The 27,365-nt window shown below is 33.8% G+C and overlaps 1 protein-coding gene across 2 annotated transcripts in view; it reads right to left on the bottom strand.

The window, feature by feature from the left end:
- Positions 1-82: 82 nt before the first annotated feature.
- LOC134527424 (protein pygopus-like) overlaps positions 83-27,365 on the bottom strand; it is a 127,304-nt gene continuing 100,021 nt past the window's right edge. For both annotated transcript variants that reach the window (XM_063360097.1, XM_063360096.1), the window contains exon 6: positions 83-27,260. In XM_063360097.1, coding sequence (XP_063216167.1) covers positions 27,140-27,260 — 121 coding nt within the window. In that variant the 3' untranslated portion in view covers positions 83-27,139. The remainder of the gene's footprint in view (positions 27,261-27,365) is intronic.

The raw sequence follows: 27,365 nt of genomic DNA on the forward strand, positions 1-27,365 counted from the left end.
CTCTATCTTCCAAACTAACACTTTTACATACATGTCAGAAGACAGGAGTTGATCAAAAAATAAATAAAATTACAATCACTCATAATTTGTAACAAATTTTATTGCTAATATATTTTATTCACATAATAAAAAATAAACTATGCACATTTTTTCTGGTGTAAGTTGTTTGAGAAAGATTATATTATTTTTTACAAGAACGCTTTCAGTTAAAAAATTTGTTGTTTGATGAACATTTCAATCGAGTCAAAGAACACTAATATTTTCTGAGGACGCATTTGTCCTTTGTGTGGCCACTGGTGACGTCTGGCTACAATAATCTTCATCTTGAGAGCAGAGCAAAACGACATTCAAAACAGAAAAACAAGTCCCACAACACTGTATAGATGTTCTCTAATCTCTAAATCATGTAAAAAAATCATCTCTACTAAATAAGTTGTCATAACCAATAAGATCTTTTGCAAGCAAACATTTCCATTGTTCTACATATAAATTATAACTTTATAAGTAAACTTGAACACAATAATTGTAGCTTCAAACATGATTTTGATTTTTCCTTATTAAAATATTAAGGTTTGCTACAACCTGCTAAGACTCTAAAAAACCCATACAATTGGACTGAAAATGTGTAGTTAAGTTCCTGTCCCGATGTGCAAGTTCTGGTTTGCCAGCACTGGTGCGCTGCACTGAAACTAACAACTCCAAGGCGGGAGGCACTCTGCCAAGGTAATGAGCCAGGAGGAAAAGGATAACATGATTTTCAAAAACTGCACCATTTTGAGTTCTATTTTACACACTCAGATGTAGTACTCAGTGGGGGAAACCAGAACCCCAGCAAACAAAGGTTGCTCACAGACATTACTTCACAGCAATGATGACTCCCTGCAAATTTAACGTATAGACAGAAGTGGCTGTCCTGATTCCACCAACATTACAAGCAGCACAGGCACCTCTTGAACTGTCCTGGGCAGGACCTCTGATGACTGACAGACTACGAGCTTTGTTTTTGTTAACTTCAGTACATGGATAAATATGCTTATAATGATTCTATGATATTTTTACATCTCCCACAACCAAGGTGTGGTCATTAGTATAGTGCTGTATTTAATTAATAATCACATTACCTGGGCATATAAAATTATAGCATGTGAATAATAATCATGTGTTAGTATTTTAAACATTCCTGTCAGATAGTTAGCATTTATTTACCAAACCTTGGGCGTGGAAAGCATTTAAGTACACATTTCATCAACAAGCCATTAGGAATTTTGCAAGCAAAGATTTCCTTAAAATTACAAAAAAAAACCTTTCGCCAAAGTAATTTATTTTACAAGAAATAAAAAAAACACATTAAGCTCAAACAAATATTTCCAAGGCCCATATTTTAAATTTATATCAATGTTTTTAGTTCCATCATGGATACCCTTGATGTAATGTATATCAGTTCCAAACTAGTTACATCACAAAGCACATAATACACTAAAATGTCTTTACATCCGGCTTGTTCAGAACCACAGCCATGCCCGATAAGAGAGTGACAATGTTGATAGTTTATACGGGAATACCAAAGACAAATAAATATACAGTACAATGATATTCAAGTAAGTTATAATACAATCTCTATATAAATAAAATATACAGCTAAGAGTTGTTGGTACTCTCCAAAAAATCTTTATGAAAATAAACCCGTGAAATGTGAAATTTAACCCACTGGAAAACATGAAAAAAAAAAAAAATACTTTTGAGTGATTTAATAATGCTAGACAAACCTTTCACTTGAAAAAAAATGCACTTTGAAAATAATTTCTAGTAAACACCTGATTATGCATGTTCAAATGTAAAAAATACAGTAATATTTAGGCTAATTCACACTTAATCATTGTAACTCTGCCTCTTTGCATAATGCGTAGTGCCACTGTTACTCCGACATTAAAAAATTGGGCATTCAGAGGATTGTTGCCAAAAAAATTAAAATTTCATTAAATGTTAATAGTAATGTTATTTTACAAAACCAATAATGAAGGAAGCAGCTGCTTCATACAATAATTCTTGTCACATTTTTCAGTTCACATGCGTACAAACTTATTTTACTTGAGAGCAATGTATATAAAAAATAATATAAATATCAATTATTTACCTAGTAGTTATTTACATAGTTGAAGACAGTGATTTTAAGAATTAAAATACAAACAAATTTGAACCAGCCATGACCATGCACAATCAAGAGTTTATAGCATTCTTTAACAGTAGCATTATGATAGCTAAATAAAAATCACATTTATTTATATATGTATTATTTATTTATTTATTTATTTATTATATGTGTTACAAAATTCTTTAAAGTAAAAAGTTTATCTATTGCAAAAAATTATTTGCAATAAAAATGATGATTAAAACTGGCATATAATGTTATGCTTCAGAATTTTTCAGTAGCGTCTTATTTAAATTTAAGTGTTCCTTGTGTTTGTTGTGATAACACAACCACATTTTTACGTGTGGCAATACCACAGCTGTGTGCCTGGTGCTGCCATCATGCTATGGTGTAAGTAGCCTGGGCTACGCTCGTGTGCCACAGACAAAACGGGGACCAACTCAAGCTCGCCCGGACCTTGGTTTTGAAATTTAGGCGGTGCGGAGCGGAGCCGAAACGATCTGGAACATGTGGTAGAGGCTCCTTAAGTGGGGTTGAGTGGTTCAACAGCGCTCACTCGGAGGGGTGGTGCTGTTAAGGCACCAAGGGCAGGAGAGGCCCAAGTTTAATGTTCAAGTCATGGCTAGGGACAATATTTTATCTTCATGAAAATCATGAGTTCTGAAAAGTCACATCTAAGGAGAATTAATAAATAAGGTTTAAGATAATTTTAAATATTGAGTCATAATGGTTAGGATAAAGGAGTGAGGCTCCCTCTATTGGATTGTCTTGGAGCACTTTTAAAATCTGCAAGTCATAGCTTGTAGCAATTCAGGTCCCTGCCCCCCCCCCCCCTCCTCAGTTTTATAAGTACTTTTTGAGAGGAATTAATATTATGGTTTTAGTCATTCCAGCGAATCAGCTGGTTGTATACCTTCAGGGCCACAGTCACCTATTTTTCCATATTTGCATTTTGTCATTATAAATAATCTTGTAATTCTTTTTGTGTTTGGAGATTTTATTTAGAAAAAAGCTGTTTAACTATGTTTTAACTAATTTTTATTTTTCACTTAGTTTGCTACGGTGCTATTTGTAAAAATGCAGTTTTCAGTATTTTATTTACTGCCAATATGGTTTTTATTCCTGTATATTTAGCTTGTGTTTGTTTAAAAGCTTTCATTATTTTTCTTGAACACTATGTTTTATTTAGGGGAAAGGAAGGACACATGTATGGCACTCTGGTGCAGACAGTGTTTATTGGTTACAGAGACATTCTGGTGTGCTGTACATAGTCTTATGATGGGAAACATAAAACTTGTGCATCTCTTACAGTGTTTATCATATTACTATAGACAGACAGTAAGAAAAAATATATAATTCTGTGAAATATGCAAGGACTTCTGGAAGTACTTTGGCAGTGAAATGTGTTGTGATTGGTTGCTTTGTGAGAGCAGTGTTGTGATTGGTCGGTGAGGTCACATGGTTCCCACCTCCCTATGAGGATGGAGACATTTGTATCATCTCAGAAGTTCTCTGCACCATGTGGACTGAGTAGATCATGTTTGGAGTGGTTCACGCCATAAAATAATTATGTATTAAGTGTGAATTTTGCTGCCGTAACCTCTTTTCGGAACTTTTCACAAGAATTTCAGCAACCACAGCTGTCCACGATGGGGCTTTAGAAATTTTTAGCCATCATTACAAGGACTCGTTGGACCTGACGTCTACAATCGACGCCAAGTGACTTCGGAACTTATTTGCGAGATGTAATTTATGTGATTAACTATTTTTTGGCATTATAAAAATAAATAAACATTCACTTTTCTAGCAGAGAAAATTTGAGTGCGTTGCTATGGAAACTGTGTGTACTATTTGTGAGCATTATGTAATGGCAGAGAACATTGTGTTTCTGTGTGAGAAGTAAATAAAATATATCCACCAAAAGTTCTACTAATCTTCTTCAACAGACTGCCCAACTAAATTCACATTTAACACTGAATTTAAAACATCTACAAACATTTTTGGCGATTAATTTCAGAAGTTACTTTTTTAAGTGTTTTTGTAAACTTTCAAGCCAGGTCATCTTTAGGCCTGAGTTATAACAAGCTTGTGTATAACTATATTTTATTCTGACTTTTAACTTTAATTTGTAAAGACTGATTTTAGAATTTCTATAATAAATGTGTAATCTTTTTAAAATTAGTGTTAGGTTATTATTACTTAAATTCAGTCCATTGGTTTGATAAATTTAAAATTTCCCCAGAAAACATTTTGTATAAGACCATGAAACTTAGGATCCAGTCATACTATTTTATCTCTTGCAGCTATTTTTGCTCAAACAAGTGAATGCTAAATTCTGAGATTATGTTGCCTTCATATTTTAATAACTTAATGGAAATTGTGCTGAAGTAAGACCTTAAACCCCAAGTTACATTTTAACTGGACTTCTTAGAATTATTTTCACATCTACTTAAAAGTAAATTTATTCAATAACTGTTCCGCCCCTCTGCGTTACAATATACACAGTATGACAGCACGAGAAACATTGGGAATGAGAGTTGAGCACAGGACAAATTTATTACCAGCTTCAAGTAGCCGCTGAACGAACAATCACAAATAAAAACTTTTTAAAACCATCAATTATCGATTGGATATAATTGATTTCAATCTTTTCAATTCGCAGAAACATTTAAGATTGGATTCAATGAAAATTAAAGTGTGAATTTAAGGCAATTTCAGATGCTAAGGTATTTGAATTGTTTTAGATATTTTGTTAAATTATATAACATATATATTATTCATCACAAGTTAATTTTTTATTGGTTTATTAATTTTTTTTAAGATCATTGCATTAAAACAATATGTTCACCATAAAAAAATGCCTTTTTTTTGTAGCTTCACAATTTGAGGTTGCTATTTGCATGCATTTTACAAAATTATATAATGGTTTTCTGTATAAAAACAATTTCTGTGAAAGCTCTAGTTAATCTAAATAGCTGAAAAAATTTCATCCAAGAAATTTAGAACATATAAATTTAGAATATATTTGAAAACAATCCCTTGAATAGCAAAACGACCGCAGATATGACATTATGGTGATGTCATATGGCAGTCAAAGAATTGAATTAAATAATTATTGGACCTCAATTGAAGCAAAATTTCTGTATAGTTGTGTATGATCTGTGCTGCCATTGAAATTTAAAAAGAAAATCAAAATAATTAGTTTTTAACATTTTCATTAACCACTGATATTAAATCAGTCTTACATAGACATACAAACTAAAAAAATACTGGACATTTGTACAGTAAATTCACACTGAATGTTAACTAAAAATTTACGAAAGTTAGTGGTTGTAAGATTAAAATTTTTTTTTTCCTTTAACTTATTTAGTATCTCAATGAACCTGAATGCAATAAAAATGCTATCTATTAATTATTTAATTAATTCCTCAGAAATAGTATCATGTATGTATGTATGTGTGTATATATAAATACACACATATATATACACACATACACATACATACACACAAACAGATATATATACACATATATGTATATACTTTATAAGCATTGCCTTTACTTAAGCATGACAGGGATCAAATAGATTTGACACATTTTAATTTTTACATAATTTCAAAATATGTATACGAAAAATTACAAATCAAAAATAAAAAAAGTATTCTGGTTTCAAAAGGATTTTTTTTAGACTAAAAACCGCACAGTTCTTAATTATGCAAAATACGAAATTAGTGTACAACATCCATGAAAAATAGAAGTGAAAGTTATTGTTACACTTTGCAAGGCTACATACAGAAGAGATTAAAGCTTCACCGAAACACATTTAAAAACAAAGATTTATTAATTCCAACCATTGAATTTGCTACATTTCAAAAACTTCAAAGGTTGAATTCAATAAGATTGAACTCATTTATTAAAGGGCCTTTCAAGTAATATCCCAGAATTCAAAAATTTTACACTAGCATTTTCAGTTTACCATTTTCTTCTATTTTACCAAACATAGCTTAAAAATTTCTGTAAATTAATTATTTTACAGAATGCATATGATTGCCTAACAAAATAGTAAAGTGATTCTAAATTGTGTAAAAAAAATTCCATTAAAGGAATCCACTCTCTCTCAAACACAAATCTCGACTATGATTCTTAAAAGAATGCCTCCAACCAGAATCTAGATCCCAAGAGTCAAAAATAATTAATAGATGAGGAAAAACACAGCAAGTTAGATTTGAAGAAACATTGAACCCATTTTATTTAAATATTATTACATGAGTAGGCTATGAATCATTCATTATGATGTCAAATATGTTTCCTGAAATGTTTAAAAAAAAATTCTTAGACCACCAGAACGCTATAGATTGTAGCAAACACAAACTTTTTTTGTTAGCTTCTGCAGAGATAAATAATACAGTCCTTGTCTACTACACAGATGCTAGTCTCCGAGTTTCTGAATTTCTGAACCTTCCTTTCTCAAAAATATTTTTTTTTTTTTTTCAAATATTTTTAATCATATATTTCTTTCAGATAGCTAACAAAATCTCTTATGAAACTCAGAACATTCAATCCCTTGAAAAATGACCAAGATTATGATTTTGTATTAGTGAGATCATGTGTCTTTAAAAGATTGGATTTGGAATAAATTATATGTAATTTAAAGCAAAATTTAATTGTGTGAGTTGGCTATTGCCTATCATGTTGGTTTACTGTATTTGATATGCCATCCCTTTTGTTTTAGAGAAATTCCTGCACATTTAATGTCACGGTGCAAATGTATTTTCACAGCTGGGTCATACAGATAATATTACTTTTATATTCTCATTGAGTAAATATTCCTTGAGGACAACCTGCATATGACAAACACCAGGAATCAAACATGGCAGGTCGGGCTGAGCCTTAAGGCAACACGACAGCCAAGATTGCACTTGAGTGGACTCCAAGTTGGCCGCAAGCAGGTTCGAAGTTGTTAATCGAGTGAAGCAGAAGTCAGCACATGACGGTACAACAGCCGCCTCGAATCGGAGTCACAACACACGGCACTGAAGCACTGACTAGTGTCACAGTCAAACAACCATCAGGTAGAAATGCAAGAGAGCAAGTAAAATTTTTTTTATTCAAAACACGAGGAAATTTTTGCTGAATAAAACACATATGAAAAAAATAACTGACTATTAAGAAACAGCACTGAAATTTAAATAGAACTAATTTTTTTTTTTTAGTATTTATCCAATAACTGGCCAATTAATCTAGACCTCAATAAGATGCAATGTGTACAAAAACACTCACCGTAGTCTTTAGAAAACTTGGATGTGCTAATTCTATCATCCAAAATCAGAGCCCACTGTATAAAATTAAACTTTCTCTAAATTTAGCAAGCTGACAGCACTTTAAATGCACAGAAATTTGTTAGCTGTGTTAAGGATATATTTTTTTTAAATTTACAGGAGTTAATTGTTTCTTTTTTTTCCCTCCATATTCTCAAAATCTATTTAGATTTTCTGATCACATGATGTGCACACTCAATGCATTGCAGTTTAGTGCCAATCCACCAATGTTTGCAAAATTACAATACAGTGATAAGGTATTTAATTGTAAAAACAATCCACCATGAAGTATGGAGATGAAATGAGAAAACTGATGATTGCCTTTCTGTGATGTGCAGACAAAGAACAGGCATGCGTCCATCACAGACAAGTCTCAAACAACAAGAGAAGACAAGAACGAATCACAGCCCCAGCTTCCCCCGGCTGGTGTCGGGACGTCATGGCAAGTGAGCATCCTGACAAAATACACTTTCTTTATTTCCTGCTCTCGAGTTTCACTGGATCCTATATAAAAAACTAAAAGAATGACACAATTTAAAAACATCATAGAATAGGCCCACTGATAGCATTCAGTGTTGTTGTAACTGAAAGGGGAAACACCCCCCCCCCCACACACACACACAAATGCACACATATTCCATTGACATAGGTGCTGACTGACCTTGAGCTAGGCAACATCTACAGAGAAAAGACACCTGACTGTTATGACACAATGAACCCAAGGTGAGAGTCCAAACATGCTGCTGAAACCTACACCAGCAGAGACTGAGGCACAGCCTGTCAGCTGAATCGCGATTTCTGTCTCGGGTGAACGAATTTCCTGTTCCTAGAAAAAGTGTTTGCATGCAAAGGAAGACCTTTAACTGGACAAACCTTAAATGGATGGTGTTGATGCAGCAAGTGTATGTGGACACGAGATTAATTGTAAGAGTAATTATGTTGGTACTTGTGACATCCAAGTGGTGTGCTGAGACTGTTATGTGAATGACATACATGTCTGGTTGTGTACTGTTAAATATAAGACATTCTTGATTGGTTACACAATATTTTGAGTTGAAAAATTTTAAGTAGATATTTTGTAAGTCTAATTGATTAATATGGATCCGTAAAACTGCATGAAATAGCTACTTTTAATATTTTAATAATTTAATTCTAAGGTGCATATGCCATATCTGCCTAAACAAACACAATTATTCTTGGCACACTTATTATTTCACTTTGCTGGGTGAAAGTCAGATGCTAGCAAACATTTCTCAGTAAACCATTTTTATATCCAGTTTTTTATATGTTTCTCCCACCTTCACATCAAAATTAATTTCCCCTCAATTCAGCTCAAACATGTATTTTAAAATTTTTTTATATAATTTACAATACAAAATTTTTTTCAATTAAAAAATGTATTGCATTTTATTTTGTGACAAACAATTGTTGACCGACACTAAACTAGTATCGCTACGAAGGTCACATCCCACGTGCAACTCACTTATTCGTGTGTACGAGCTCCACATACAGAAGAGGAAGTATTGTTTACTTTTTCCCTGAGACATTGTCCTGATCTTGAACATTTATTGAGCATATTTCAAGTGACTTTTTCACATGCCATTCGATACTTGTCATATTTAAAAGCTATATTGATTTTGGAATTATGTACATTACCTACGCAGGTTGTTCGGAAATTACAGGGCAAAAATTTAATGGGCCGTAGGGAATGTTTGGAAAGCAAATTTCTGTGCAGGAACATTAGTCCGAAACACAACTCTATAAACAGTAACATGCAAATATGAATTTTGCGTGCATTTGGGCAAAATTCCACTGGTAGAGGTTTCATGATCATAGCACAAAGGACCATGTTCAGGCGCTACGAAGGAAGTAGGTGGAGAGGTGCAGACGTTTAGTTCGCCGTATACACGTTAAACCAGCAGTCTGGTGCACAGCAGTGTGGATGGTTGGTTGTGGTACATTTACACCTTTGGCTTTGGGCATTTAGCAGTGTGAACTCTTAGTGAATAAGGTGCTACAATTACATATTTGACAAACAGCAACAGGATGTCAGATACTGCGATACGTTAATGGTGTATAAACCTCTTTAACAGACGTGCTGAAAAACTACCTTCGTGCAGCTTAACTAACGACTGCCTGAAACTGTCAGCATGGCATTCAATAGAACTAAGGGTCTGGGGCAAATCATTTTGTGTACTTAATGCACAATTTAATCAGTCATTTGAGAAACACCATATAATCACAAAAGTAAACTTTCAGAAAACTAAATAAAACCTCACTGTGACATTATTTCACATCATATCAATATTAGATTTTATGTAAGTATGTACAGGGGTTTGGTAAACTAAGTATATATAAGGTATTTTTTTCTTTTAATTTAGGATGGGTAAAAAATTTAAAGTCGTCGGAGATGTGTTTTTACTCAAATGACCAACATAATGAAGAGTTATCAGGCATGAAATAACTGTTAAAAGTATATAAATTATGAATGAGAACTAGTTTTTTCATTTTATGAACTATATATATATATATATATACACACACACACACACACACACACACACACACTCAAAGTATAATTGTTTCTTACTTTAGTTCAGTTTCAACCCTTCAATAGTTGGCCAGTCATAAATTTTTGAATATAATTCATTAACAATGTCTGTAGGAATATAGTTTTTGAGTTTTTTGAGGTCATCAATTTTGTTAATGATTATAGGAAGACATTTTTGTGGGTAGACACTGATTAATAAAAGTTTTTATTTTGACAGATAATTCCTTACATTTGCAGCAAGAATCGATTTGTGGTCTCCCAAAAGTAAAATCAAAATGTTCATGCAAGATTTTCAAATACAACTTGTAGTCAACACTCAGATCTGGATTTTTTTTAAAAAAATAATTATTATGTTCAGGTTTGAGTTTAAATATTTGTAAGACCTACTGGTGTAATGGGCTTCTTTCTGGGGAAAAGAGGCTTGATGGTCGTAAATAGCCTTTATAATATATCCTGGTTTAGCATACCCGGAGGATTATTCCCTCGTGAGTCTCTTGGTGACTTGCCTTGTGACAGTAGTTTGCACAGTCTTTTGACATGTACCAAAGATATGCCATGGACAGAAAGAAACGCAAGTTTACATATCGTTACTTTTCCACTAGACGTAGACACAGAATATGTAAAAGAATGTGACTTTGGTTTGCGACTTAATGTTTCACAATTGTCTAATTTACGCCTTTTTCTTTCCATCGGCTTGCGCTCAAATCAATGACTGGAGATAAGCATCTTGATCATTTTTTGTATTGAAATAAATGAACTTGGCATGTGTTTCAGTTGCTTTGTCTTCTGTAACTTTCTCTGGGATACTTTTCAGTCTGCACCTAAAACAGACAAACATTAGATCAAAATAAATTACAGCCATCAAAATATTAAAAAGTTATGTTAAAAGTGAAAAAGTAGTAGAGAATTTGAATGTTTAGGCTAAAGTTAAACAGAACTTCCTCAAAAATATTTTTTAGTGTTTAAAAGTAGGTTACTGTTAATAAACTGACAACCCTTGAAAAGTAGGTCTAGTGTTTATAATAATTTAATATTGTCAACAAGTTAAGCTTTTCTTTAATGGTGACACCAACTGCACATACATCCTACGCAAAAAAATTAGACTATACTACGTTTATAGGTTAACTTACCTGCAATAGAATCCGTGTTCTTTTGGTTTCACTACATTTCTTTTCCAATTTTTGTATTCTACATTCTTCACTCGTGACTTTTTTATTCTTTCACCCATATGCAACTTGCTTCTACCTTTTCTACATTTTAAACTTGTAAAATTACTAATTTCACTTTCACTTTAACTCATTTTTACTCAGAAACAAACCGTGACAAGAACAAACAACAAACTGAACACATTTTCAGCTTTTTTACTATATGTTAGCATAGTATAAGGCAGAGCAGTGCTGCCACCAGCTACACATTAAGTCATTTAAGAAACAACACATTCCAGGAGATGTGATGTTTCTAAAATGAACAAATGTTTAACATCAGGTATCACTGTGTTTACGTAATAGAGATGTAGTATTCTATACATATTGGATTTTCCTTGACTTCACTATCAACTTTGTTAGTCTAACTCAATTTCGAAAAAAAATGGACATGAGGTGGTTTCCAACAAATGACCAATTCAATTATTCAAACTCCACAATTAAAAAAAAAATTAATTTTAAATTGTAAAAATTACAGTTTCCCATGAATTCTATTAGCAATAGAATAGTACTCTCAGGGTAAACTACCTGGTGCCAGGCCCCGGGTATGCTCTCCTCCCCTTCCCTTCTACACAGATCTAGTCATAGGTTCCATTCTTACATCTCTCTGTGCATCTATGCTTTCCTCTGCCTTTACTACAATGGAATTGTTTCATAAATTTTTAGACTAATCAAAATATAGTTTATATATGAAACAGTTGCATTTTTTTTAAAACTATTTCCTCCCAACATAATACTCAAAAACTGTAACTTTTTCTTACTCATGCTATGGGGTAGTAGGATGTTATTTTCAGGCACATCCCAGGTGCTAAAAATTACAGAAACTGCTTTAATTGACCAATCCAATTCAGAAAAGAAAAATTTTCTTACCACTGGAAGCTAATAAAACAACGAGCACTGACGGTAAACACAATAGATTTGTAGTCTAGGAAACAAGTCAAATGTTCTCACAAAAAACACAAAAATATATTTTTAATATGTAAGTAATATTGTAATCAGCACATGATGATGGGGTAGTATTTCATTACGAAACAATGTTACATGTTCTTGTAAACAGTAAAGACTGTATTGGCAAAAGCTGCATGTCTTGTAGATTCATAAACACATCTTCACTGACTTTTACATTAACGAGAACTTAGTTCAGCATACGGGATGTTTTTAACATTTTAACTGTAACTGTCAAGAAACTGTCTTTAGGTGTTACATGTTTGGTTGAGTTTTGACTCGCAAAGTAGCATTTCAGAAATACTAATTTTTCATGGTGGAGAATTGTAAACTAGAAATTTTACTACCTAATAAATAGATACAATACAAAATAAGCCACTCAATTATACTCATAGTTTTTTTTTTTATGTATCAGCCTAAGCAAAAAAATTTTCACAAAGTAAGCCAAAACATAGTAAGTAACTATTAATGTGCCAGTTATTCTTTTTTCCTGGTTCTTAAAAATTCATTCTCAGTTCCAGGCTAAGCTCCACAAAATTTTCAGTCATACATAAGACACAGCTTGTCCTAATAATTGGCATGTTTATTTGATCAATATGACTTCAGCACCCCACTTGACCATAATCTGACCATCAACAAGGCACCTAGCCCCGAGGTAGCACCGTTGCTTCATGTCACTACACGGCTGGAGCAGCACTGCAGTATCTAGTAATTCATATTTACAACTGGTTTTTTTTTTTTTTGCTGGGTCAATATTTAATTTACACACACGTAAAAATGTTGTAAATATCTGAGAGGTTACATTATAAAAAATTTAATAATAAAAACTAATATAGTAAAATAGCAGTAGCAACACAAATAAGCAATTGCAAGTTATGTACATATTATAATGGGCGAGAGTCATATTCAAGTAAAGGCTTATAAAAAGTAGATACACACACAATTTGTTATTTTAGTCGTAAATAATGTTGGGCTGCAAATGTGGTAGCAATGCACGATGCTATGTGTTTCATGAGTAGAAGACAATTATTAAAAATCACAGTTTATTTAGGATAAGTTTTAAAAGTATATTAAGCCCATGTTCTTTTTCCACTGTTTAGTTTAAATGTGTCCAAGCGAAAAGATGGATTACTGCACTAAAAATTATATTTTTACCTTTCCACACTTTCTGCACGAGTTATCTTTCCATCTGGTGGGAAAGGGAGTCTTCGTGCTGTCACCCCACAATTGTCAATGATTTATGAACCTTTACTTTCACAGTTCTCATAAAATCTATTCACTGGCTTGAACGGAAGTAAGATGGGTCTACTATATTTTCAAAATTATACTTACCATTTTCAGTTCTGAACCAGTAGGGTTAAATTCATACATCATACGACCTATGAAAGGGGGAAAAAAATCACTTATAAGAAACCCTTTTAACAGATAAATGTGTAACTGTATCCAACCATACTCTGGCACGATGCTGTGTGTTTCAATGCTGACAAATGACTCCCACACGTGCAAAATAACGGACCTATTGCTCCAGCTTACACGTCACACTGCAGTAGAGCATTGCTACGGGAGCCTTCACTTCTCACAGCAGCATTGACCAACACTAACATTCAAATAAATATCAAAACATTTAAAGATGAACATTCTTTATTATTTTGGTACTTGGAAAATGTGCCCGGGCTGTATAATTACTATTTCAAATGAACATATATATAAAAATGGCTTGTAAGCTAAACAATAGGGAAACAGCAAAGTGTGAAACACTGCAGACCCTGCCCTCCCCACACTTTGCAGAGTATTCTTATGTCATGATGTTTCTCCAATCATGAGTGTATCCAACGTCACAGGAACTAAGTTCTAGTTTATCGTAATGGTATTTTATTTTTCTGAATATTATTGAAACTGATTTGAACACTAAATTATTTAATTAAGAAAAGACTGTGAACTGTATGTAGTTTTACTGGTTTTCGAAGAATTGATAATGGTTAGTATGTACATAACTGTGAATTTAAATTTTTTATTCCATTTAGACATTATTTTTTAGTATAATTTTACAAATATTTTTGTGGTGCACTTAAGACTTATTTAGAACATGAGACTGTGGTTTCAGTAGAAAGAAAAGAAAGATGGATACTTGATACCTTGGTGTCGAAGTAACAGACAATAATTTATTGCTCCCTGTGTTACAGAGAGACAGAGATATTTTTCACACTCATGGGAGAACTTCTGACCAGGAAATCACTGAATAGTAGTTGAAGAATAACTGTTGCAGCAATAGGAAGGCAGTTTACTGGGAAAATCCCCAGCTATGAAATGCTTGAAGGACTTATGTAAGTTTTTTGTACTGTGTTGAAAGGATGTGCGGGGAATGGAGGCTCACAAATAAGAGTAAATGTGAATTGATGCTGACAATTTAACATCTGGGTATCGTGGCCATATCGCTGTTTCAATGTTTTTTTTTTTTTTTTTATTGTCCATAGGACTTTTAGCTAAAAATTAGGCTCCAGATATATGGCGCAGGCCTGGGTGGTCTGCTGGTCTACCGTAGTTTCCCCCAAGTTTATTCGTACCTAGACTACGGAATTGCTAGGGAGATTATTTTGTGAAGGCAACAGGACTGTAAGTAAAGATAGGTGAAAGTAAAGAGAGCGTTCCATTGCAAAGAACATGTATTAAGTATGTCATCGAGAGAAGAATAAAAATCGAAATTCATTTCACACATTTTTATTTAAATTCAACCAGTAACCGTTTTGCAAAAGTTTAATAATCATGAAGCTTCTTTTCATAAATTGTCAAGTATTAATGTATGTGCAAGGAGCAGTCGTCTTAGCCAGGCACGATTGTGACTTGTCACATGTGTTGTTATAAAATAATTTTGTTTAGAAGAAAGTGCCTCAGATTCCAGAGTAATGCAAACTTACATTCCCTATGTGAAAGTGATAAACCAATATGTATTTTTCAAGCAATGCAATCATGCAAAAGAAGAAGAAAATTGAAATTTTTGCAGTAGATGTAAAATATACTTGAATCAAAAACAGGCAGGATAAAATTGTCATACATCAAACAAAACTGTCCCATGTGTCAAGAAGTAAATATGTAACTATCAATCACACAAGTTCCAAAAAAAATGGCATGGCACCTGATTACTTAATAAAGTAGACTCCTGATGTTACAATATCCAATGTACTTAGAATTCAGATATAACATGTGTAAACAAAATCCACTGCCTAAAAAAATTAATGTACTGACTATTCACACATAAGTAAAATGTTTCCAGAACTGAGACGTTTTGTGCTAAAGTGTGCGTCGCTAATAATTTACAGCAAAGGGAAGGGGCAACCTATACAATTCATTTGTTTTTAAAACATTATTTAAGCACTAAATCTCCCACAAGGTTTAAGATAGTAAATTTCTAAATATACTTGTAAATGATAAGAAAATAAAAAAAAAAGATGTTTTAAAACTGATTGTTGAAACATGCACTTATGCCTGACCCCCACACGATGTTGTAACATAGGTGCGAGCTCGCTCATTGTATTTGTTCACATAGGCTTGAAGCAAGCTTGAGAAAGCATTTTTAAAACAAAGCTATGAGTTTTTGAAGTAACAAAAAAACAACTACTCCAAGAGATACCAAAAGATGTACTGTAACAAATTCCACAAATACAGTCAACTCCTGATTATCTGCGGGCAGGTTATCTGTATTGCAGATTAACTGCAGCACCTATTAAAATATACATTTTTTAATATGTATTCATTAAAGTAAAAAAAATTTTTAGTCTTAGGTCACAAATACCGATAAGAAAAACATTTCTGTGCACTGATACGACACGACTTGGCAGGGCCAGGCAGCCAGCCTGTCAGTGCTGCAGCCCCTGCCTATCCTGTTGTAATGTGATTTTTCAGCATGGCGATTGTGGTGTAGTATGAACGTGGCAGGGAAACGTAATCTAGCAAAAACTGGACAAAATACCATGTTTTCTCGCATAATCGTCGCACTTTTTATTCTAAAATCAAGTTTGAAAAGTAGGGGTTTGACGATTATGCGGTAAAAATTTTTTTGTTAGATAAAGTTATTCATAAAAACAAAACCAATTCATGGAAAATACTTTTATTTAAAACGTGAAGTATAAAAGAGCACGCCAAACAATTTAAATTAATAAGTCATGCAACAAAAACATTTCAACTTCAAATAGAAAACTAAAACCTGTGATCCAAATGCAAGCCGAACGAACGCGTAACTATCGCCGTATACACACCACAAAAGAGTGCGGGCTATCAGTTGTAGTTAACTGGGCACTTGACAGAGCGCGCGCGCTGCATGAACTCGGCGAGATATCAATATTCGGCTACGTGTGCGTGCTCTATACGGGAAGTAACATAACCTAACAGAGAGCGCGCGTTGCATGCAACGGCGAGATATCGATATTGGGCTACATGTGCGCGCTCTATACAGGAAGCAACATAACCAAATTTTAATGATTGCAACGAGCGCTGGCTACATTTTAGTAAGTGGTACACCGAGGCGTGAACGTTATAATGATTAAAAACGGTTTTAAAGAAAATTTACACATTAGACAACTACGTATTTCCATTAATTAAATAAGTAAGAGGTAATGTCCGAATAAATATTAGATTTCTATTTTAAAATACATCGTTTTATACGGAAAAAAAACCCTCACAAAGCGCTTGGAATCTAATAGCGGAACCATAAACATCATGCGACGTTTACACGAGAGGTATTTTTTTATCCAAATTTTGACACCCAAACACGAGTGCGACGATTATGCAATACATAAAAGAGGGTAAGTAAGCTTGAGGAATGCTGTTCACCAAAATAACTTTGTAACAATTATAGAGTGGGTAAAAAAAATCTCTGACATAAGGAGCAATAAAACAAAGCTGATTAATTATGCAAACAATGCTGATTCAAAAAGTGATTTATGTAAAAGAAAAACAATGAAACATCAACCTACGATGAGCTGCACAGACGATGTTGAAATGGTTCAAACAGAAACGAGTGGAGAGAACGCACGCGTCCGGCACTGAGTGTGTGAAACAAGCACAGCATTTTTTTTTTACAGCATTAGGTATCGAGGGCTGGTTAACATAATTCAAACACTGTATATGTGAAATCGCCCTACAAGGTGAAAAATTAAGTGGTGAAGATGAAGTAGCCATCAAATTTTTTAAGCATTTCTCCGAATTTGTTTCCAAGGAAAACTCCACTAAGACACAGTGCACAACATCATAACTCAAGAAATGAAAGGTTCACAGCGGTATGCTGTCCAAATGCAGCCAGTTCACAGAAAGGCAAGCTGTATGTTATAGGGAAAGCAAAACCAAGTTCTTTCAAAGGCACAGAGAAAACCAACTTGCCGGTAACTTATTTTAACCAAAAAAGTGCATGAATAGTTAGGTAAATTTTTAAAACGTTGTTTGATCATCAATTCGTGTCACAGGTACAGGAGCTTTCGAAGAACGCCTGAAAAAGCTGTACTGTTGATTGATCACAATGCACTGCCTCATCCCAGTGCAGATGAGCTCAAATCTGCAGATGGAAAAACGTTTGTTAAATATTTGCAGCCAAAGTCACAGCAATAATCCAGCACATGGATAAAGAAGTAATAGCAACAGTGAAAATGTCATACACACAAGTGCTCGGATTTGAAAACTTTCTGCCAGAAGCTGACAGTACTGGATGCTATTTACAACGTGTCCAAAGCATGGAACATGATAAAGCCAACAATGCTTAGAAAAAATTAATACATACACATATTGAGGTTGAAAAATGTGTTAGTTTTGAAGAATTTTCTTTAGTAAACAATAAAATGATATTAAAAAATTCATCAAGAAGGAAAATTAGGAAAGTGATGCAATTTCAGAATGGTATCAAGTTGATTGCAGGGAACCTGGTCACAAGATAAGAGTCAAACATGTCAAAGGAAGCAGTTGAAAGTGAAGATGAAACTGATCCTTTGATCCCAGAAAAACACATTTCCCTCAAATGGACAGAAATTTTGCTGCATTTAATTCTGGAAAATTAAGCACAGTGATAAAAATGTCCAGACACACATTAAGGTTGCAGGTTTATTCTCACTGGCATAAAAATAATAAAGAAAAGGCTTTCATGTGATTTACGCATGTATTCGGCACCAAAATCACAGTCTTACTGGTGACTGGCAAGCCGAGCCGGGTGGTTCATGTTGCGGCGGGCGGGGATATTGTTGCCGGGCTACGGCGAGTCAAGGTCACGCATCGCTTTTCGGTTTAGTAGAAATCGAGCGAAAAAATAAATACACGTGATATCTCTCTACATCCCCCCCCCTCCCCCCTTGTGATATTTCGTGATTTTTCCCGACCCCCTCCCTCCCTTGCGAGCCTCACGTGGTTAATGGACGATCCCTAAGAGAGATGTTGGGAAAATTAGAGCAATAGGAATGAAGTTTATGAGGATTATGTTGTCAGTTACGAGGCGAGACAGGATCAGGAATGAGATAGTGCAAGCAAGAGCAGGAGTAAATGACTTGAGTAACATCATTGAAAAAGCGAGAATGAGATGGTATGGCCATGTCCAGAGAATGGAAAAAGAGAGGCTGCCTAGGAAAATGATGGCATTGAATTAAACAGGAAGAAGACCCCAAAGAAGACCAAAGAGGAGATGGGAAGATCAGATAGTAAACCGTCCGGTCAGTAACCAAACTTTCACCATTCGTTCAACGACCGGGTACCCGGGTACCCGGGTACCCACCTACTGCGCGCCACATGGCTGAGCGGTTAGTCAGCTGGCTTCGTGGAATGTGAAATAATTATAGCGAACCCCAACAGTTTTTGGGTGCTCAGGTACCTGCCTACTGCAGTTGCGTGGTCCCCTCCCCCTCACTACGAACAACAAAGAAGAAGAAAAACGATTATCAATCGTAAGGTCGTGTTGGAGCCGAGCAGATGCTAAAGTTAGTTTTCTAAACGTAGTGAGAAAAATTAAATTATAACGTACAAAATTTATTGCGAAAGTGAGAAAAAATAATTAAAAATTATTAATGTTATAATTAAAAATCATACTGAATATAAATAAGATAGATGATTCATCAAGTGATTGGCGGTAAGAAGGGATTTCCTTTTTTTATTTTGGAATATATTATTTTATATATTCATTATTTTAAAAACTAGTAAATAATAAACTGAAAACTTTTTCCAATAGAATCACGTAGTGGTGCACCGATATGACTTTACCGATTACCGATTCGATTACCGATTATGAGAGCAATAATCGGCAGATACCGATTCAGTTACCGATTATAATGAACAAATTTTATTAAGTGTAATAATGCACACAAAAATTTTTATTCCCATGTGAATTTAATAACAAGATTAGGTAAAATTGAGAATACAGTTATAATAACAGTATAAAAATATATAAAATACACTATTAAGTCATTGCAAAGTGTAAATTAAATTAACTTCTATTTACGTATATTTGTTATTGTAAACAACTTGAATTAGTCTAATAATTGTAATTTACAGTGGGTAAGTTTTTGTTGCGGAAAACTAGCATTATTATCGACTATCATATAAGGTTGCATCGAGAAATTACCGTTTAACAATGTAAGCATGTTTCTTTTTTTTTTTCACTTGAGTTTATAGAAAAATGTTTCCACACTTCACTTTTTTTCTCCCTAGTCGCCATCTCACTATAATTATATAAAAATGACTCAAAACCAATTCTAGCACATGTGATTTTATTAATGTTGACTGAATGTATAAAATTATAAATACTTTTTCACTTTTCACGTCACATACAAATAACACAACGGATAATGTTACCAAAGACGCCCATAACGAGTTTGTAAAACGCAGTGATAAACTCTGAAAGGTATCGAGACCACGATTTTGAACCGCTACTACGACTCGTAAAGATCGATTCTCATAGAATCCACTGCAACTGCTTGTGGTATTTTGATTGCGTGCCATCTATTTTACGTCTCTGGCTATAGGTAATTTACAAGGCCACTAAACAAAAGACGAAACGTAAATAAACGTGTAGGAAAAATGTATTTTTTATTGTTCGAGGCAAAGAGATTTATTAAACTTAACGAAATATCTGTAATCTTGATATGACGGAGTTAGATGAATTTTGTAATATATACAAATATTACCGTATTTTGTCCTAAAATGTGTAACAAAATATTACACGGTAAAAACCTACTTAATTACGCCGGAACGTAGATAATCGGCAAAGTAATCGTTAAGATAATCGCCGATTACGATTAATTGGTAAGTACCCATAATCGCCCATTACGATTCATCGGTATCCGCATCGGTGCACCAATAGAATCACGCGAACTCAAAGAAAAAACCATTTAGATGAATTATTTGAAGCAAAAGAATCTGATGACAACGCGTCGGATAGTGACGACGATGAATTTTTTTCTATTGTGTACGAGAATAATTATGATCTATTATGTATTATATATTGTGTATATTTTTAGAAGAAGTTGATGTAAATGCACTCAACGAAGATAATGAAGATGAAGAAAGTGAAATAGAAACTACAGTTAGTGGTTCAGAAATGACAGCAAAAGATGGTACTCAGTGTGCTGAGACACCAACAAATGAACATCAAGTTGGAAGGCATAATATTGTGCGACAGAAATAAGGACCTAATAGGAACACCAGCATACGGTCAAATCTCGACACGTTTAAACTATTTTTCACTCTATAAATGGCTGATATCATTATGTGTCATACAAATAAAAAAAATCTCAACATATGCAGCATATAATGAAAAAAATCCAGAGAAAAAACAATTAGTGTGAAAAAATCTTGAGCTTCAGAAATTCTATGTATTCCTAGCTATTTTGATAACCTCTGTCACCAACAACTCGAATACTGACAATACAAAAGATATGTGGCAGTTGTACTCATATCCATTGTATTGTGCAGCAATGGGCATCAACTCGCTTCTGGAACATAATTTGTTTTATTCTATTTGATGATGCCAAAACTCATGCTTAGCATATGGAGAGTGATAAAGCTGCTCCAATACAAGACATTTGGACAATGCTCAATAATAATTTAGAAAAAACAATATAAGCCAACAGAGCACCTGACAATTGAAGATTAACTTTACCAATACAGGGGTCGAACTAAATTCACTCAGTATATTCCATAAAAACTACCAACTATGGGATCAAAGTATGGTGGATATGTGATGCTGAATATTTGTATCCACTCTCTGGACAGATTTACATTGGAAAATTTAGTGCTGGTCGTGAGAAAAACGTTGGTGAGAGAGTTGTCAAAAGACTTAATGGCACCGTACAAAGGATCCGGTAGAAACATTACAATGGATAATTATTTCACTACTCTACCATTTACAAAATTTTTAATATCCTAGGATTTAACAATTGTTGGCATAAAATTGTTGGAATAAAATGAAGAATAAGGCATATATCCACCAGCAATGGCTGTATTGAAAACACAAGAAGAATTAGCCACTGTATTTGGCTTTCATGAAAAAGTAACTTTATGCAGTTATGTGCCCAAAAAAAAAGGTAACTTAGTGATTATGCCAGGCCTGCCGTTTTTACGGATTTTATCTGTTTTCACGGATATTTGAAGCTTAAAACGGACTAACGGATAAACGGCGACATTCACGGATATTTAAGACGCTTCGCCGATATTTTCATATTTGAATTTCGTTCGTGTAAATATTTACATTCAACTACCTACTTTGTTGTCAAACCATTCAAGCATCCAACAGTAAAGTAAACATTCACATTAGGTGTAGCGCCATGGAACTTCCAATCATTTAACCAAACCAAAAACATATACTCCCACATATTGTTTCATGAAGTACAATATCTATGGTTTTGGGGGAAATGTTTTTTGTTTCTTGAGTTAAACGCTAAGAAGTGTCATGGCGTCAGTAAACATTGGTATTTTTTGCCATTACAATGTTTTAGGTGCGGCATTTGTTTACAAACTTCTTACGCGATTTAAGTAGTAGTTTTAGTCTTAGCTGATTGTGATGGAAAAAAAAACGAAAGGTTTTGCCGGACAGGTCACTTTATAAACAGCGTTATCGTAAATAATGGGAGCAAGAATTGAAATGGTTAAGGCGTGGCAAAGCGGAATTTTCCGCCGTTTGTTCGACTTGCAACTCGGAACTGAACATGACAAAGGGCGGCTTGAAGAGGCAAGTTCATGCGAAAAACCAACGAGCTGCTGATCAGAGTTGTTCTTTGACGAGTTTTGTAACCAAACCAAACAAAATAATTGATGTGGAACTGTTATGGGCGAACTTCGTTGGTGAAAACAATTTATCTGTGAAACTCAGTGATAATTTCACGAAACTTGTCCCGCAAATGTTTCCAAATAGTGAAATCGCAAGAAACTTTCATTGTTCTCGCACTAAAACTAGCCAGATAATTATTCAATCTTTGGGTACATCAGCTGCAGATTATGTTACCTATGCAATGAAAACACAATTTTTCACACTGATGATTGATGAATCAACTGAAGTTACAGTCACTAGGCAGGTTGTAGTGTTAGCAAGGTTCTTTCCATCTAAGATTGTTGAAACTCATCTGTACAAAGTAATGGCTTTGAGTGGTGCTGCAACTGGAGAAAATCTGCTGTGGAAAGGGTTTTCAGCAATCTCAAGATGGTTAAAACTGTTCACAGACTGTCAATGGAATCACCAATGTTAAATGCGCTGTTGCATTGCAGAATGAGAACTTCAAGCTCACTGACGAGATGCGGAAAAGAGCACAGAACATGAAAAAGTAGCTAGTTAATGATGTGAAATACATTTGTTTTTTTAAACTTGTAAATAACTTCAGTTGTATGGATGTATTTATAGTTTGTAAATAAGAATAGCACCAAAGCCTATACTGAAGAGAAATTTTTATATTACTTTTCATTTTATTGTGATACCAAATATTAGTTTTGTAATATAAGTGGCAAATCTTAAAAAATTTTTACATTCATTTGATTTTTTTTTAAATTATGTTTTGGAATGCAATGTATATTTAAAATTACTGCGAAAAATAAATTAAGTCAATTACGGCTATAAATTTTACAGGATTTTTAAATGCTGTAAAGAGGATTTAGGAACCTAATTTGGTGGCAGGCCTGGCATAAAGTGTCACAGTATGAAATTAATGGGAAAACATGTTTTCCACTGCTTTGTAAACTTGCAAAGGCAATGCTTATTCTTCCACACAACAATGCAGGGGTGGAAAGGATATTTAGTAAGCTCAACCTTATCAAGACAGCGCACAGGACATGTCTTTTATCACCAATGCTAAATGCTTTGTTGTATATCTCTTCTAGGAAGAATATGGTAGAATTCCAGCCAACAAAAGAAATGAGGAATAGGGCAAAACATCTGAAAGTGATATTTAAATACTGCCAGTGGTGAAGTGTAGGCTACGTGTGTGTGTGTGTGTGTGTGTGTGTGTAAATACTTGTATAAAGTGTTAAAAATTGAATTGTTTTGATTGAAGTATAGTTGCTTACATTATGATCGAGTAATTTTCATAAAAATTGCATTTTTTTTTTTGTATTTTTTAATGTACAGGATTTTACAGGATATTTTATATTCAAAACAAGGATATTACAGGATATTTCACATTTCAATCAAGGATATTGTTTTCAAAGTGGTGGCATCCCTGGATTATGCTATCATCAATGCACCAGGAAACAAAGATTGGTGATGGTGCACAGAGAAAACCGGAAATTATTGAATTTTACAACTGGTCAAAAGCTGGAGTGGACACAATGGATAAAATGCTTGGTAGATATACTACAAAAAGATCAACTCAAAGGTGGCATCTAGCATTTTTCTACAATATTCTCGATATCGCCTGCCTTGCGGCACAGATTCTTTATTATGAGAATACTAAAGTGCTTTCGAATAAATCTTATGAACGACGATTATTTTATCGGCAACTAGGCAGAGAGCTGTCTACTCCATTCGTCAAAAATTGTTCACATAATGCACAAATCATGAGGCATTTCACAACGAAAGTGGCGATTGAAAGTTTTTTAGGTCCAGCTATAAATCCATATGCACAGCCAACAGCATCTGATTCTTCGAAACCCAAGGCACAGCTCAATTCAACCAGAAGGAAAAAGATTACTGGTGTATGACATGTTTGTCTCCAGAACGAATTCAAAAAACGCAGCAAAACTTGAAAATCATGTTTGGTATGTGCGTTCCCTATTTGTGATGAACATTGGACCACAACCACGACATGTGAGGAGTGTGTGAAATGATTGAATTTACTTGTTTTTTTTATATGGCACTGTGTTATTATAAACAAAAAGAAAAAATAACCAAAATGAAAAAGAAAAAAATGTTTTTTACCTACTATATTTACTATCGTTTATAATAAAAATTGTTTAAATGAAGGAAATTCAAAAACGATATTGTTGATTATTTATTCAAACGCCAAGTTACATAAATACTGTGATAAAACGGTCTCTTTAGTGTGTATAAACCCGGCTTTCGCACATAATGACCTTAGTGAGTATCCAGGTACACGGTAATTGAACAGAGGATGTGTCAAGTTTGATAAGTAATAACCTTTATTGAATGATTGAAATCAAAAAATTTAGACGAAAAATTGATGTAAAACTACTTCAATTTTGGGGATCCGGGCGGCCATAAATTTTTTTAAGGGGAAATTGATAAATTCTACCTTGGAAACTGAAATTGATAACTGGGTACCCAGTTACTGACCGGATGGTTAAAGGAGTGCAATCAGTTTTGAATTAAATAACATACCTACTTAGATTATATGCACATAATGATTACTTGTTTATCTCAAGTACCTTAATTTTTGAGATCACGAGTGATGTTAGCTACATAATGATACTTTTTAAATATAAGACCTTTTCAGCTCCAACTGACGGGAAATTATAATAATCTAATATCTCGTCAGATCAATCTTTTGCCAACTTCTTTATCTTTCAGTTCTGCAAATTCTGCCCACTGTAGCCCACAGTTTACAATAGAACAAGCAGTCATATTAGAGTTATGACATAAAACCAATGAGGGAGTGTTTGGCTACCGCATAATAAGAGACGCGTAAATACCTAATCTTAGTTTAAACTAAGATTTGTTAACACCTATTCTCACACAATAAAAAATACATGTGTACTTCCAAATTTGAACCTAAAGGTGTTTTTATAAATTTCAGCTAAATGTATTACAGTTTCATGTCATCTATAACAAAAAGAGAAACTGTCGTAAAAAAGTTGTTGTAGTAACCAAAACCAAAAAATGGTCGTTTTCACCAGATCTTTTGAGAGTCAAAAATAAGCTTCAGACCTGACTGCATGTGCACTTCAGCTGATCTCAACTAAATCACTCTTCAATTAATTGGATAAGCTAATGTAACTATGTGTGAGTGTTTTATCATGATTCCATTGTATTTTATTACTATAAACCAGAATATATTTGAAGTTAAGAAAACTGCAGCAAAATGTACTGATTAAAGCCCAAAACAATGATTATTAAATTATTCACAATTAATTTGCTGTTATGTATCTGCAGTTGCCAAACTTCAAGATGCAAAGATTTCTTCAGCTCCACCAAAACAGAAGTAGACCACATATGCTCAATTTATCTAAACAAAATAGAAATTCACATAAACGGTTGAAATCATAAAACAACTAAAACACTTTCTTTGCAATTTTAAGTTTTCAAAAACAAACACTTCTACATAAAAATAGTATCATTTCATTATCTAAGTTAAAAATTAATATAATAGTAATAAATCATGATCAACTCACTCTAATATCCATAACACAAAGCTTAATTTCAACATTTCATCTCACCAGGTACTATCTCTAACTGCTTTGCAAAAATTATGTCCATCGCATACAGCAGTACTGTGAATTGTGTAAAAAAAAAATCAAAAGAATGTTAAGGAAACTTGACTAGCTGTGGTCGAACCTTGCTCTCAACTAAAGTGTACTGCAACAATAGAATGACATCAATGGCTGGCAAGTATGTTCACAATTGCAGTAAAATCTCATCACCGTTTCCCAAAACACAGAAGAAAAATGGCACAAGCGATAATGACGCCATGCCAAAGAGTCATTCATTCATACAAGGTCTTTGAAGGAAGACTAAAGAGATGAGACATTATAAGTGAACAAATAAATGGTCCGTAAATTAGGATGGTGTGGTTTTATTTATAACAAAGAATACTGTAGTCAATTTGTTAACTATAGTATTTATTGCTGTGTAACAATCTTTACCACTTGAATAGAATTTTTTTACTCTGTCATCACATATTAGTTTATATTTATTTTTATAGTACGTACCTGTGACTGAAGCCCAAATTTAATAATGTTTTGTTCTAGAAATTAAAAATGAAAATGAAATTTAGGTAATACACACCTGCTTAGTTAAATTTTACTTTTCAATGACTTAACAATGGTGTTATTTTATAGTTAAAAAAACTGACTGTACAAACACTCTCCTTAAATATTAAATTTAACTTTTGGTACAAGTGACAAAACTTCTTATTAGAGCACAATGATTTAAATTAAAAAATTTAAAAGCATTATGTAAAGTTGAGAGCAAGTTTGCATTAACAACCTTCTCTGCCATAACACACACCCATAAAGTTGCAGGAGAAACAAAAGTCAACACATACTTGAAAACAAATGTGTATAAAAACGAGTTAATGAAAGTAACAGTACAAAGTATTTCAATATTTGTGTAGGAATACATGTCAGAAGTTGAGAATATAAAGAAGAAACATTTTTTTTTAGTTGAAATTTTTTTCCACCTTATTTTATGAAACATTTGTAAATCATATTCTTAACTTGTTACTATCTACACACACACACGCGCACACACACACACACACGCACACACGACGAGGCAGACGATGCAGATTAACTCGACGAAAGTTGTCCGACGGTTCCCGCACTGTTCCACGGTTCCCGCACTCACGCACTATGGCTTGAACTTGACCAGCGGGATGTTCTTGGAAGATAAACACTTGTCGCACACCCACTCTGCGTACACCTCCGCTGTCAGCAGCTGGTACGCCCCTTCAGTCAGGCCAGTGCACACCCTGCAACACACCCCTCACTGCGTTACTTCACTACTCACCGACTACCTTATATACCTACTCATTACCATTACTTCATCTCTCATCAGTCCAAAAGCAAGTTGTTAA

This window comes from Bacillus rossius, chromosome 1, assembly GCF_032445375.1.
Source record: "Bacillus rossius redtenbacheri isolate Brsri chromosome 1, Brsri_v3, whole genome shotgun sequence".
Taxonomy (NCBI): domain Eukaryota; kingdom Metazoa; phylum Arthropoda; class Insecta; order Phasmatodea; family Bacillidae; genus Bacillus; species Bacillus rossius.